Source organism: Charadrius vociferus, unplaced genomic scaffold (genome assembly GCF_000708025.1).
Source record: "Charadrius vociferus isolate BGI_N301 unplaced genomic scaffold, ASM70802v2 scaffold185, whole genome shotgun sequence".
Classification (NCBI taxonomy): Eukaryota; Metazoa; Chordata; class Aves; order Charadriiformes; family Charadriidae; genus Charadrius; species Charadrius vociferus.
Window position 1 is genome coordinate 5,602,410 of NW_009648955.1, and position 12,752 is coordinate 5,615,161.

At 43.9% G+C, this 12,752-nt stretch overlaps 2 protein-coding genes across 2 annotated transcripts in view; one reads left to right on the forward strand and one right to left on the reverse strand.

Annotated features, from left to right (window-relative positions):
• ANKRD6 (ankyrin repeat domain 6) overlaps nucleotides 1-7,189 on the forward strand; it is a 35,453-nt gene extending 28,264 nt beyond the window's left edge. Inside the window, exons 11-16 of the mRNA XM_009887534.1 lie at nucleotides 4-38; nucleotides 403-579; nucleotides 2,519-2,671; nucleotides 3,250-3,363; nucleotides 5,001-5,119; nucleotides 6,607-7,189. Coding sequence (XP_009885836.1) covers nucleotides 4-38; nucleotides 403-579; nucleotides 2,519-2,671; nucleotides 3,250-3,363; nucleotides 5,001-5,119; nucleotides 6,607-7,189 — 1,181 coding nt within the window. The remainder of the gene's footprint in view (nucleotides 1-3; nucleotides 39-402; nucleotides 580-2,518; nucleotides 2,672-3,249; nucleotides 3,364-5,000; nucleotides 5,120-6,606) is intronic.
• A 4,208-nt stretch (nucleotides 7,190-11,397) lies between these two features.
• On the reverse strand, nucleotides 11,398-12,636 carry LYRM2 (LYR motif containing 2). The gene is made up of 3 exons (XM_009887535.1): nucleotides 12,613-12,636; nucleotides 12,397-12,537; nucleotides 11,398-11,478 (listed from the first exon to the last, which is right to left on the reverse strand). The coding sequence occupies exons 1-3, from the start codon at nucleotides 12,634-12,636 to the stop codon at nucleotides 11,398-11,400; spliced, it is 246 nt and encodes an 81-aa protein (XP_009885837.1).
• Between the last annotated feature and the right edge of the window lie 116 nt (nucleotides 12,637-12,752).

Below are 12,752 nucleotides of genomic sequence, written 5' to 3' on the forward strand. Positions count from 1 at the left end.
AAGGGAAGAAGAGCAAAAAGAAAAAGCCAAAGGAAAAGGTATCAGTAGGTTTAATACAGCAGAGAGAGAAGGGATAGTTGTTGAGCAACAGTACAGGTGTCCCTTTGGCGTGGCAGTGAGTTGGGGCAGCAGCCCCACCGTGCTTATGGGCCAGAGGTTGTCTTCAGACAAAACCGATTTCTGGTGGGGAAATTCTGCCATTGAGGGTGACATGAACCAGATTTGTGCAGAAATCTGGTTATTGTGCTGACCCACACCAAAGTTGTGGCCAGCCACTGCAGCTGGATTGGTGTTCTAATCAGGTTTTTGCTGTAATTATCACAATGGATTTGTGCAGTTCCCATCGGGAATAGTGTACCGGGGGCTTATAAATAGGGAAAACATTGTGTGTATGTTATGCAGATTTCGGCACTCTCAGACCCCATCTCCCCAAATGATCAGCAGACTCTCTCTCGGCCTCAGCAAAACGTGCCTAAGCGCAGAAGTAAACATCACTGCTCCTCTCCACCCCCTCCCCACGAGGTCCGAGCCTACCAGCTCTACACGCTCTACCGAGGAAAGGATGGGAAGGTGATGCAGGTGAGCCGGCCACTGCCCTTGTTTGGGCTTCAGTTGCATTTTGCCCTGAAGTCTGGTAAACAATAAGCTGGTTTTGTGCGTGCTAAAGAAGCCATACTTAACTAGTTTTGATCTATGAACTGTTTCCTTTTTTGAAATAAGGTGTGAACGGTGATTGGAAATGACACCGGAACTTTTATGATACACTTTGAAATATTAGGATTTCCAGCAGGAAATGCAGAGAGCTTTGCCAATGAAAATAAACGAAAGCAGCGCGTGAGCACTGAAGCTTACTACCTAAACTGAGAGCTTGAGTGTGCTCAATGCATTTTGTTTCAATCCTGTTTATTGCAACGTGTCTCCGGGGATTCTAGGATTACTTGAGGCAGGAGAGGTACGGAAATTGGTTCACTAATAAACCAGAAGATACCAGCTCATGTGCATTTATTCCAGTTTAGAGACTGATACTTTACTCCACTCAACTTATTTTATTCCACAAGTATTTAGTAGTACACATTTATAGAGGAGCATTAAAACAGTCGGCAAATCACCCTGTAGACATTGTAAACTTCTACAGTGTTGCTTTCTTAATACTGCCCTCCTGTACCTCTGGGAGGTTCAATCCTTTCATTTCCTTAGCTTCTCACATCCATCCACCACCCCTCCTCAGTCCCCTGCTGTAGTTAAGAAATGCAGCGGATTCTGAAGATCACTCAGGTCAGGCTTGGTCAGGCTTTGGAGGTTTTACTGGGCGTATTTTCCAACCGCTCACTGTGAAAGCTTGGGAAATTTCCAGACAGGGGCACTATGGGATTATCCTAATAGCAGACATCAGGAAGGATGGAGAACCTTTCATATGTTAAAAGGAGTATCTCCCTGCCCCTACGATCTCATGGTAGAAGGATGGACCAGTAGGACGGATTTGGGGAATAGCAAGAGAGGTGCAAATAGCAGATAGGATTTGTATACAAACCTAATCTATTCACTAAGATTAGTTTAATGCAGCTAGACTCCCTTATAGCATTTCCTTAAATACATCACACTCCTCTCTCCCCTTCGTTTTTGCTCATCTGTCTTCTTTGATGCCCTCAGGCAAACAGAACTTCTTAAGTACGTGTATTTCTGAAGCCTCCTCTAGCTCTCAGAAAACCACCCACCTTCCCCTGCCAAGGGAATAACCCCCAATTTGTGAAACAGTACTGCAGGGCCAAAGGAGGGAGGGAGGCTCCTCTGCTGACAGATTCAGAGCTGCCGCTTTGGGCTCCTGACTCACCCCCAAAGGAGGCAATTTCTGCCTGAGGACTGCAGAGGAAGCCGGTGAGGATTAGCTGTCCTCGCTTAAGGCAGCCTTTTGTGACCATCTCCCTGAGAGATTTAGATGTGGTGAGCACAGCTCCCCTTGCAGAGGAGCCTTGGGGCAGCATCATGCAAGTCAAAGGAAAGCTGCGGTGTGCACAGCGGGTAAGGGTCAGCCAAATGGCAGCAGGGTGAAGGCAGACAGGAGCAGTGAGACCTTGCCATACAGTACACGGAAAAAAACCAAGCACATATTGGCATTACGTTAAAAAACAAATGCATGCAAAAACACACACGTCCACAAAATCAGATTTTTCATACAATTTGGGATTCCAGCATTGAGACATGGGGTAGGAGTCTGTAGTGTGGTAAGCACTCCTAGGGCACACAGTACCATGGCATACACGACCTGAGTTGTAGCCTTTGCAAAATCAACACTGCTGTGTGTTAGGATATGTCCATATAAATCAGATGAATCCTTTTTTAGTCTGTGCTTTTCCAACTAATAGCCTGTTTGCTGAGCTACTGTAAGATGTTATCAGGAGGGTGAGATACAGTACATGGTATGGAAGAGCCCAAGACTGACTCAAGGAGGCTGCGATAATGTTCCAAGTGCACAAAGAGGACAGCGGGAGGTAGCAAGTAAATGTATTACTCCTTTCAGGCACCGATAAATGGATGTCGTTGTGAGCCCCTGATAAATAAGCTGGAGAATCAGCTGGAGGCAACGGTAGAAGAGATAAAAGCTGAGTTTGGGACAGTACAAGATAAGATGAATGCTAAGCTGGGCCAGATGGAAAGCAAAACTCAACATCAAGTAAGAATATGACCCGGAGGTCTGCTTGCCCACATGACTATTAGAAACATATCCTAAGCTTAATGAATATTTTCATTGTCATGATTCATTTATTGCTTCTTGTGTTGTAAAAACGAACCTGATATCTAATACTCAAGACCAGGGAACTGTGACATTCCACAGGGATCTAATGTTGCAAACTAAGGTCTTGAGAAAAACACATTTAATGTGTTAAGTGGCTTCAGGTGCTTCTTTCAACAATAAATCTAAACTGCTTGAGGCCCTAAGAGGGAAACTTAAAGGTGAAAGGCAGTCCTACAGCTGGTCGGTTCATAACTGTAAAAATCCCTCTTGCTGAATTCTGTTTGCACTGAGATTCAAGATCCTCTGAATTATTTTTTGTTTTTAATGTAATTGTTATTTGTCGATAATTTTGTGCTTGAACCTTTTTGTGAGCTCCATCTAATTGTATTTGGCAGCATTCCTAGAAATGAAGACAAAGACAGACTGTACTTTGACTTCCAAGGTTCACAGATGGGGGTTTTGTTTGGTTTTTAACATGATCATCTCAGCTAAATTGTGGCTTTTTTTTTACACAGCTCCGTGTTTTAGACAAGCTTATGGCTGAGCGGCTGTCCGCAGAGAGAACAGAGTGCCTTCACCGCCTGCAACAGCACACTGAGCTGGAAAAAAATGAGGGGGAGAAACGGCAGGTAGGGCTTGAAACAGCTACTCCCTCTTAGCTCAGATGGATCAACTCAAGTGTTTCATTCCAGCAGGCAGAGAGAATATTGGTGATTTATCTCATCTGTTGAAATAGGCAAAAAAGCTCTAAAGACCAAATTATTCCTATCCACCATCTTAATCTCTAAACCAGATTTGTAAAGCTTTTGCATTAGAAATGGGGAATGTGCAATCCAGTCCCAGTGTCATAATTTAATTTGGTGGGTCTGAAGTGTGGGATCTAGAACAAACTATCTTTTTTCTAACATTGTGCTTTGCAAAAATTTGTACCGCTAAATTTTTAACAGTTGTGCTTTCAGCTTTCGCTTCATTAAAGGACACCTGCAGGAACATCTGCAAATAGTAACAGAGACTGAGATCTGCGTTGTGCCTTTTACTTCTCATCTATTTGGTTGTGTGCCCTGGGAATCCCTCCCTTCTCCTCTGTGTGATCTTTTTTTCCCTCCGTGTATTAAAAGGCTGCAGTTCTTCCCTCTGACTTTGGCAACGGTGCACCATCTCCAAGTTGTGTATCACTGCCAATGGGCATGTTCTTTTTGTATGCTTGTTTAACCAGCATTACAAGAATAACTGTTCCCATAGAGATCCAGCTCTTGCCCTTCTAGCTTCTGCAAAAACTCACCCTAAAAAGATGCCAAGAAGTTTGTGTTTGTTCACTCACACAGGTAAATTTAAAATACAATTAATTTTCTCATTATTGGTATTCTTCTAAGGGTTGAGAAATACAGTTTGTGCTAGTAAAAGGTTGTGACTTTTTATAAGACTGTTCCAAATCCGTGTTAAAAGACTGGCAGCTGTGACAATCCCAGCATAATCTACCGATCGAGATGCTTCGCTCTAACATCCGCAAAATACTTTGCTCCAAAGAAGGGAGATACTGGAGTGATACATCAGGTGAACTGAAATTACCATTAAGCGATATCAGCTGTTCCTGTTCTGTTGGGTCTAATTGAAACTACTGGAAAAACCTGAGTGGGGCTTTACTAAAAGCATGGACTAAATGTCCATGTGCATTTAGGGCCTGACCTAAATTAATGATGTCATATGAACAACTCACTAAAAGAGCTACTCATTTTAAATGATTACTGGCAAATGCCTCTGTAGCTGACACTTACTACGCACCTTTGCAATTTGAAAGCTGTTAGCAATTTATCATTCAGTGTTGGACTCATCTTTATCACTGAATGAAGAGAGGAGCAGAGGTTGGTAATGCTATAAAGGTGTGTCCCAGAAGCGTCTAATTTGAATTTCACTCTTAAAAAATGGCAGCTTTGACCACATGTGACGTTCCTTGCACTTAGAAAGTACTAGTGACTGTATGATTGAACAAGTCAGCCTTGATCAGAGGACTTAGAGCTGCATTTGAAGTAGCACATTCAAATCTAAGAGGTGGTAGCTTGGACTAAAGAGTGCCTTTCATCAGCTAATGCACAGTTTTTCGTCTTTTCTGATGTACAGCCCTTTAAATATTCCCAGTGGCAGCATGCATATCTGTACAAGGAGTCTAAGCCCACAGATACCAAGCTTACTTCCCTTTCTCCCTGCCACACATCCTCAGCAGCCCAGGAACCATAGGATTATCTAATTTATAGTGTCTTATTCATAGATTTCCTTGGTCGATGAGCTGAAGACTTGGTGCATGTTGAAGATTCAGAATCTGGAGCTCAAGCTTTCTGGTGATTCCAGGTCATCAAGACCCAAATCAACTTTGTCCACTTGTGAGTCTCTGACTGAGACCCTGGATACTGAGAACAACCCCCACAGTGCCAAGGACTGTAAAGCCAACCAGCCCATGCTCCAGTCCGAGGGCTCCCACCAGCATTCCTCCATCACGCTCCCAAATAGCCTCTCGGAAGATGGGGGAAGGAGCAGAGTCCAGATGCCAGAACAGAGCTTTGGGCAGCCTTTTTGCATTCAGCAAGACGGTGCGTCAGGTACAACCTTGTCAGGTACTTAGATATATCATATTCATTCAAAGGCGAGCTAATTAACTGAGGGGTACTTGTATTAATACCACAGATACTAATTCTGCTGTGTGCTTTCCCCCATCCATGCGCATGATGTCTTGGGATTGGACTACACTTCAAGGCAGCCGCTGGGAATATTTTAAGACACAGTTGGGTGGAATTCCAGTGGCTCTTCCCGATGCTTCCATGTCACTGTGTCTTTGAAGTCCTTTGATGCTCTGAATAACTCCATTTTCTGAAATTTCTCCAGCTTCCCAGTGAGAATTGCACCCACCCCACTGTCTGTCAGGAAGGTGTGCAGATTATCCAAAGTCTACTGAATAAAGTGTATTGTATTTAGTGCTTTTCAGATGTATGGAACCTATAATAGCAGGGTGCAAGGATGTGAACCTAAAATACTAATTTCCCTTGTTAATATTCAAACTGCAAGGATCTAGAGTAAGCCTCTCACTTTTTCCTCTTTCCTTGAACCAAAGTCTGTTTAATTATTAGTTCATTTGACAAGAACAAAACCAGCTGAGAACATTCAAGCCAATTCAGGGATCATGGTCCCCCCGAAGATATGGAAGACCTCGGTGCAAGCCCGTGCGTAGCCAGGGAAGCTTTTGAGGAAAAAGGAAAACGGGCAGAATGCTCAGGTCTCCACAGCCAAGGAGAGCGCTAGCAAAGCCCTGGGCTTTTGTAAAATACATCGTATATGTCCCCCAAAACACTATGTCAACAGACATCGTATATGTCCCCCAAAACACTATGTCAACAGACACGGACGTGGATACCTCAGCAGAATAGAAAGGCAGAAAGACCCCACAGGAGATCTTGCGGCAGCATGGGTGTGAGCTACACTGCACCGAACAGTTCAGGAGCATCAAAATGTGTTACCTTTGCAAAATTAGTGGGGCTTCAATTCTTGTAGAAGCAGAGGGTTCACAAATATCAGCAGACATAAACTACTTTGGGGATCTAGCCTGATCTTTGTTACATGTCCTTCTGGTGCAGTCCTTTGATTGTTGTCAGTCTGTAGTCCCACAGCCGCACTGCAGTGCCTCTCTGCCTGAGCCAGCTTTTCTCTTTTAATGACTCTTTATTCTATCACCTGACTGTGAAGATGCGATAAACTAATACGAGCCTCTACAATGTACACACAGCATCGTAGGTGGGAAACCATATCATTCATAGAACAATGAGGATTTCTGAATGCTAAAATAAATGCCCAGAGCTTTTCTAAATATATACGTATATTTTTTATTCTGTAGGTACAGAGCAACAGTTAATCGTTGGCGGACCGGTTTCTTCTTCTGCCCTTGCTCAAGATGTCAGGCCAAAGGACAAAGCTGTTAGTGCCAGCACGTTCCACAGGTTCCAGCAGGAGCTGCCCTCCTCCGAGCTTTTGGGCTCCAAACTGAGACACGTTAAGGTTCAAGCTGCTTTGCAGCCCTTGACTGAACCTGCAAAGACTGAACCACAGAGCGGCTATTTCATCGACAAAGGAACTCAGACAAAGAAGTCCAGCAAAAGCGGGCAGTCGAGGCACAAAGCTCTGCACCACGCCGGGGCACATCAGAGCCAGGAGCAGCAGCCCTCCGTCCTGCCTGCGGGACAGCCGCCTGCCCCACCGCTCAGAGACACCTCCCAGGCCCTGGAGATAACACAGTACTTCTTTGAGGCCGTTTCCACACAGATGGAGAAGTGGTATGAACGGAAGATAGAAGAAGCCCGGTGCCAAGCTAATCAGAAAGCGCAGCAAGACAAAGCTGCGCTCAAGGAGCATATTAAAAGCTTAGAAGAGGAGCTCAGCAAATTAAGGACTAAGTTGCAGAAAGAGAGCTAGCATCCACCAAGCAGGTAAAGACAAGCAATGGGACTCATTTGGGAACGTGCTGTACAGGAATCTGGCATATTGTTAGATATATACATTTGTAGTGCCTGTTACATCCAAACAAAATGCTCTTTTTCAGGAGTAGAACTACTTTTGGAAACTCCAGAACCGAGGAGAATTCATATGCAGACTGTACTAATGACAAGATGCTGCAGATTAGATCCTTTCTTTGTTATTTCCAAGAGTCCGTTAAATATTGCACTCTCAAATTCCAGGTGCTGCTTGAAAACAAACTGCGTTAGAAACCAAAACTGCTTTCTGAAAAGGGAATTTCCTTATTTCCACATAGGTTATGTAGGGCTCAAGGGTTCCGCTGTATACCACGTGTAAACAGGTGGCGGTACCAATACCGAAATAAATCAAGGATGTTTGAGAGCTTTTGACAGAAATTCCTTAGTGATGAAGGGCTATTGATGCTATTTTAGATACTCCCTATGGTCTCTCCTTAGTCAGTGGAGAGAAGCTACAGAACCAACCCAAACTGCAAGCCCGGGCAGGTGACGGTCGCAGGCTTTCAGCTGGGAGAGGCCAGGCTCCCGCTGAGCGAGATGCTCAGGTCAGTCATCCCATCCCATGTGGTACAGAGGCTGCAGTTGCCACTTTGCTTTTCTTTCGGTTTTACATTATTAAAACAAATGCTAAATTAGTCTTTTTTTTTTTTTTTTTAAATGGTGTCCTGGTTGCAGAGCTCCTTGTGTTTACACAGTTGTTGGGGCCACACTCGAGTAATCTCACCGAGAAGTTTTGTTTAGGCAATATTTTACCGTAACCATGCTCTACTTGTTAGGCATAATTTTTACATGCATCTCTTTTCCTTCAAGCAGCAAATGGCTGAATTCTGTACTACTGAAGAAGCTTGGAAAAGTCCTTTAGCTAAAGAAGTGAAAGCTTGGTTCCCTGTTTCCCTGTACTCAAATGTTTCTTTTTTGGCACAGCCAGGACTTTTTCCCAGACACCTTGTCCAGATTGTCTTCCTTTGTTCCTCTGAATGATTCCTCTCTCCCTGTTCTTTCCCTCGTAGCTCTATAAAGAGGGGCCGGGCCCTGGTGAGGCTGTAGGTCTCAGGACTGGTTTCACCAACAGTCCCACAAAATAGAACTCAACAACATTTTGAAGTTTTTATGGATGTGTTTTGTTACAAAATCAAAACTTACAATGACCGATGATGTTGTCCAGGCTGACAGACTCCGAATAAACTAGAGGCACCGTAACTCATCGTATCTGCACCCCTTTAGGGTTTCCTCCTTATCCTGCTGAGGCGGCTCCATCAGATTCTGTTAGAAAAGTAACTTTACTGAACAGATCATGATAGAACAATTGTTCAAAACCCATTCAAATACAGGATAGTACTGTTATTTTTTCTGTACTGAGGAGCCCTAAAATCAATTCAAAATACTTTACAGTATTGAAGACACCATTAACTAATTAGTAATTAGGCTTTCATCTTCTTAGCAGATGTATAAAGCAAAGAAAATTGTATTATATAACAATATTTTTAAAGTTCCTATTAATGCACTATCAAGACAAGAAAAGTATATCTGCAGTTACGGAAATATTAGTTTTATTGCTCTGACTTCTGTAGTCTAACATAGACACTTTCATATGTTTACAGTTTTGTTTAAGCTACTGTAGGAATGCAGAAGCATGCTATTTAATTTTTGTATCACCTTGATAAAAGTTGAATGTTTTGCCAAGCAATTAAAATAAGTGTTGCTCCAGAAGCCTGCGGTGTAATGTTTTCCAGCCAGAGGAAACAAGACGCAATCCCCTCACCCGACTCAGAAGGAGGAGCAGAAAATTGCACTTCCAACTTCTAAGCTTTGGTGTTTGTGGCTATAAAACACGGAACCCGGGTCTAGTAGTGTCTGCCAGGGACAGACAGTGGCTTCAGGGACCGACTGCCGTTTGTTAGCTGATGCGCGCACCCACCATTTGGGGAGTTACTGGCACAGGGCTGAGTTGTGCAGCTGATCCCACGCACCCTCCTGAGCTCACGCAAGTGCAAGGGACAGGGCAGGGCTACGGCTTTAGCTACTCTGCTTCACCTACGAACTGCACTACCAAGGCAGCCACCGGAGCAGTAATTAAAGAGAGGAACTCGGCTGCAGAGTACTGATTTTAGAGGTTTTCTGAAGCCAAGTGTACTGTAAAATAACGGGAGGCATTTTCTGCTAATTCCTTTCTACTCCCCTCTGTAGTCCTCCCCTCTTCAAAACTACGAATTGAAGGACTTCTTTACAAAATACCCGTATTATCTACCTTTCTCTGCAGCACCCACTTGGAGTAAATTTACTTACCCTGGCAGACTGTACTCGGGCTCCTAAAGGCTTCTGGCAGACGATTTTATCTTGGTGAGCCCACAGAGCAGTGGAGCTCACGGGCAGCAGCACCCAGGAGGTCAGCGGCTGTCCAGGGCACTGCCTGTCAAGACCTGCTCCTGGATTATGTGGCCACAACCTGGAAATGTACAAACTGGAGTCAAAGGAGTAATGCAGGTTCAGGGTGCCACACGGAAAGCACTGCAATGAGGCGGCAGGGTAGAAAGTCTCCTGATTAAGGAGCAGAAATCAAACCACTGGCTGAAAGGAAAAGAAAGGCTAAGAAAGGCTCCGTGTAAGAAGCAGCCAACATTGACTGCGGCTTTGTTTAGACAAAACTCCTTTTAAAACAGCATTTTCTGGTAATGTGAAAAATCAATCCCAACACACTCATGTTCTGTTAGTGTGTTCTATGAGAAGATGTTAAAATTTAGATTTTTAACTAAATATTTAGCCATACATATTTTTCACTGACTGATCAGAAGCTGAAAGGCTTCTGTCTATACAAACCTGAACTGTTTAGCAGCTTCCCTGGCTGCCTGAGCCACATCCTTTCCTGTAAAGCTAAACAAACATCATGGGAAAGGATTCTACAGTGACTTTCAGAAAGAAAAATAGGAGGGAAAAAAAAAAAAGGCGGCATTCTTTCTAGTCAAGCAGCAGCTTTTTGCAGAGCATCTTTGCTGAAGCATGTAGCTTTGAAGACCCTTTGGCTCCAGCAAGAAGTGTATGTCCTGCTGCTGAGTGGGATCTTTCATCCCTCCTGTAGCCTGGAAGGGGACTATGACCCCGTCCTGTCCCTTGGGCCAGCAGTGGCACTGACTGGACTCGCTGTGGCACCATCCAGCTCGCTCACTCAGCAGAAAACCTATCGGGCAAGGGGGACGTGGCTCTGTATGTGAACTGTCGTAGCAGAGTGGGAGAGGGAAGAGTTCCTGCATCTCCTGAAACCACAACCTCCACCGCACACAGCTACTGCACAGTCAGGTATCTATCTGCTTTCTGGCTATTTATATTGAGAAAATCCCAGACCCACTTGGGCATTTTAATTTGCAAATTATATGGAAAAAAAAGATATACCGCAATTCAATGGAATGCTAAGAACATTTGCACACTAAGAATTAAAAGTGGAGTAATGTGACATTTGGAGAAACAGACCACAACATTCGCAGTTAGCATCTCCTATTTGTAATTCTGCTCCATGTTGACTTTTAAATACTAACTTGAAGGTACTGCCTGTTAACTTGGTAATAACCATTTCTGGGGCTAAAATCTCCCATTTTCATATAGAAGGACCTCCCCTTTCAAGTTTTATGCAGCAACAACTGAAAATCAATATCTAAATACAAAACATTTTTGTGATGTTCTATCATGTTTATTTGTTTTGGGCCCACTTACTTATCCCAAATGCTTTTTTAACCCTGAACTTTGGTAAAAATCTGCAGCACAGTAGAGAAAGAGCTGTTACCACTATGAATGTTACTACTTAAAGAGGTATCACAATAGAAAACAGACAAAATAATCTGGCTTGTATTTATTTTCAATTTTCCTGGTAAAACACTACTGGTATCATTTTTGGTGCTTTCTGCTTTTCCCACCGCACATGCTACATCATCCATTCAGTTCACTAAAGTCTTTTCTGTCTGAATGATTTCCACAAGGGAGGGTAACCAAACCCAGAAGAGAAAAGGGAAAAAACCAAACAAAAAAACGCACTGTGGTAGATTCCACCTTCAAATATTACCAGGTTGTCAGCAAAAGCCGCGATTATAACCACATTCTGGAAAAAAACAGTGTGCTTGTTCACAGCAGATTAAAGTCCAGTTGTCGACAAAATTAAGATCAGGATTTTGCCAGCTTAAGGGTTCTTTGAAGTTCCCGAAGTTGCATGTTGCCTTGAGTAATCATCATCCTGATTGCATCCTGTAAAACAAAATGGAATGTACTGAACGGAACTGCTGTACGCAGCACAGGTTTTACACAAGCACACAGATTTTAAGACATCCAAATATATACAATTCTTACCGATACTGTTGTGATCTATTTCTTTCTGTGAAGTAGTGCTATAGTCACTGAGATGGTTAAATGAACAGGTGAACAAATGAAAAAAAATTCTCCAATTCCTTAACGATGTATTTGGGGACTAGTTGTATCTTTGCTTTAAAACTCAGTTTTGAACTGGATCCAAACTCCTAATAATGTTTTCTTTACGCCTCTGTGTCTGCCGCCTTTGCAAGTAAATAGTGACAACTGCACAGGGGCATTATTCCAGAACAAGTGGATGTTTTGCTCAACATTATTTTTACCTAAATACTGGTAACGCTTTGTCTCTGTAATTCAGCCACCAACGCCTTGAGCACTGGCGAGAAAAAGGAACAAACTAGAAGCAAAGGAGAGGAGCCATATAAGAAGTGTAAAGGCTTCTGCGTTGCATACATGCTTCATAGCCAGAACCATCCAATTTTATTTTGGATGAGTATCGTTGAATATAGTTGAAGATGGAAAAAAGAAGCTATAATAAAGCCCGAGTGTTAGTAAGTTTATGTTAGCTATCTAATACTATTCAATACAAATTTTTTTGATCTGTGGCTTAAGTAAGCAAGATCTGTTTGGGTTTTAGCTCTCAGAATCCAGATTATTATCTGGAAATCAAGAGGAACATTACTCCTGCCAACAGCGGGGATAATTAGAGATGCTGAATTAGTTCTTTGCACAAATGCTCCTTGAAAGATGTTGAAAGCAGTCGCCTTCCCACCACTCCGGACGCGACACCCACAGACCAAAACCCGGTGACAATGTGCAGCGCGGGACAGGGGGTGTTGCGGGTATCCCCATCCTCACCTCTTCCGTAGCATCTTTATTTCTCCTGAATTCCTCCCTGGCCCAGTCCTTTAAGTAGCGGCGATCTTCCTCGGCGGGGACGTGGCGCAGGGCCCGCAGGATGCCCCTGTAGAGCTGCAGGACCTGCTGCCGCCGCAGGAACTGGGGAGGAGAGGGGAGAGCCTCATCGCCGCCCCGGGACAGCGACGTTTAACCGAACGCCACGTTCCCCCCGACCGCCTTTAACGAAAGGCGCGGCATTGCCTTGGATCCCTGCCCAAGACGCTTAAAATTTCACACAGAGGAACGCACCAAACGTGGACTACGGAGCCCGTGGCCAGCTGCACGCACAAAACGCAGCGTTACAAGGGCGAGCG

Bases quoted from the DNA above. Each gene is read 5' to 3' on its own strand.
- LYRM2 (XM_009887535.1), bottom strand. From the start codon at position 12,636: ATGCCGCGCCTTTCGTTAAAGGCG. The intron at 12,538-12,612 runs GTCGGGGGGAAC...TCTCCTCCCCAG, and splicing joins CGCGCCTTTCGTTAAAGGCG to TTCCTGCGGCGGCAGCAGGT. The intron at 11,479-12,396 runs GTGAGGATGGGG...TTTGTTTTACAG, and splicing joins ATAAAGATGCTACGGAAGAG to GATGCAATCAGGATGATGAT.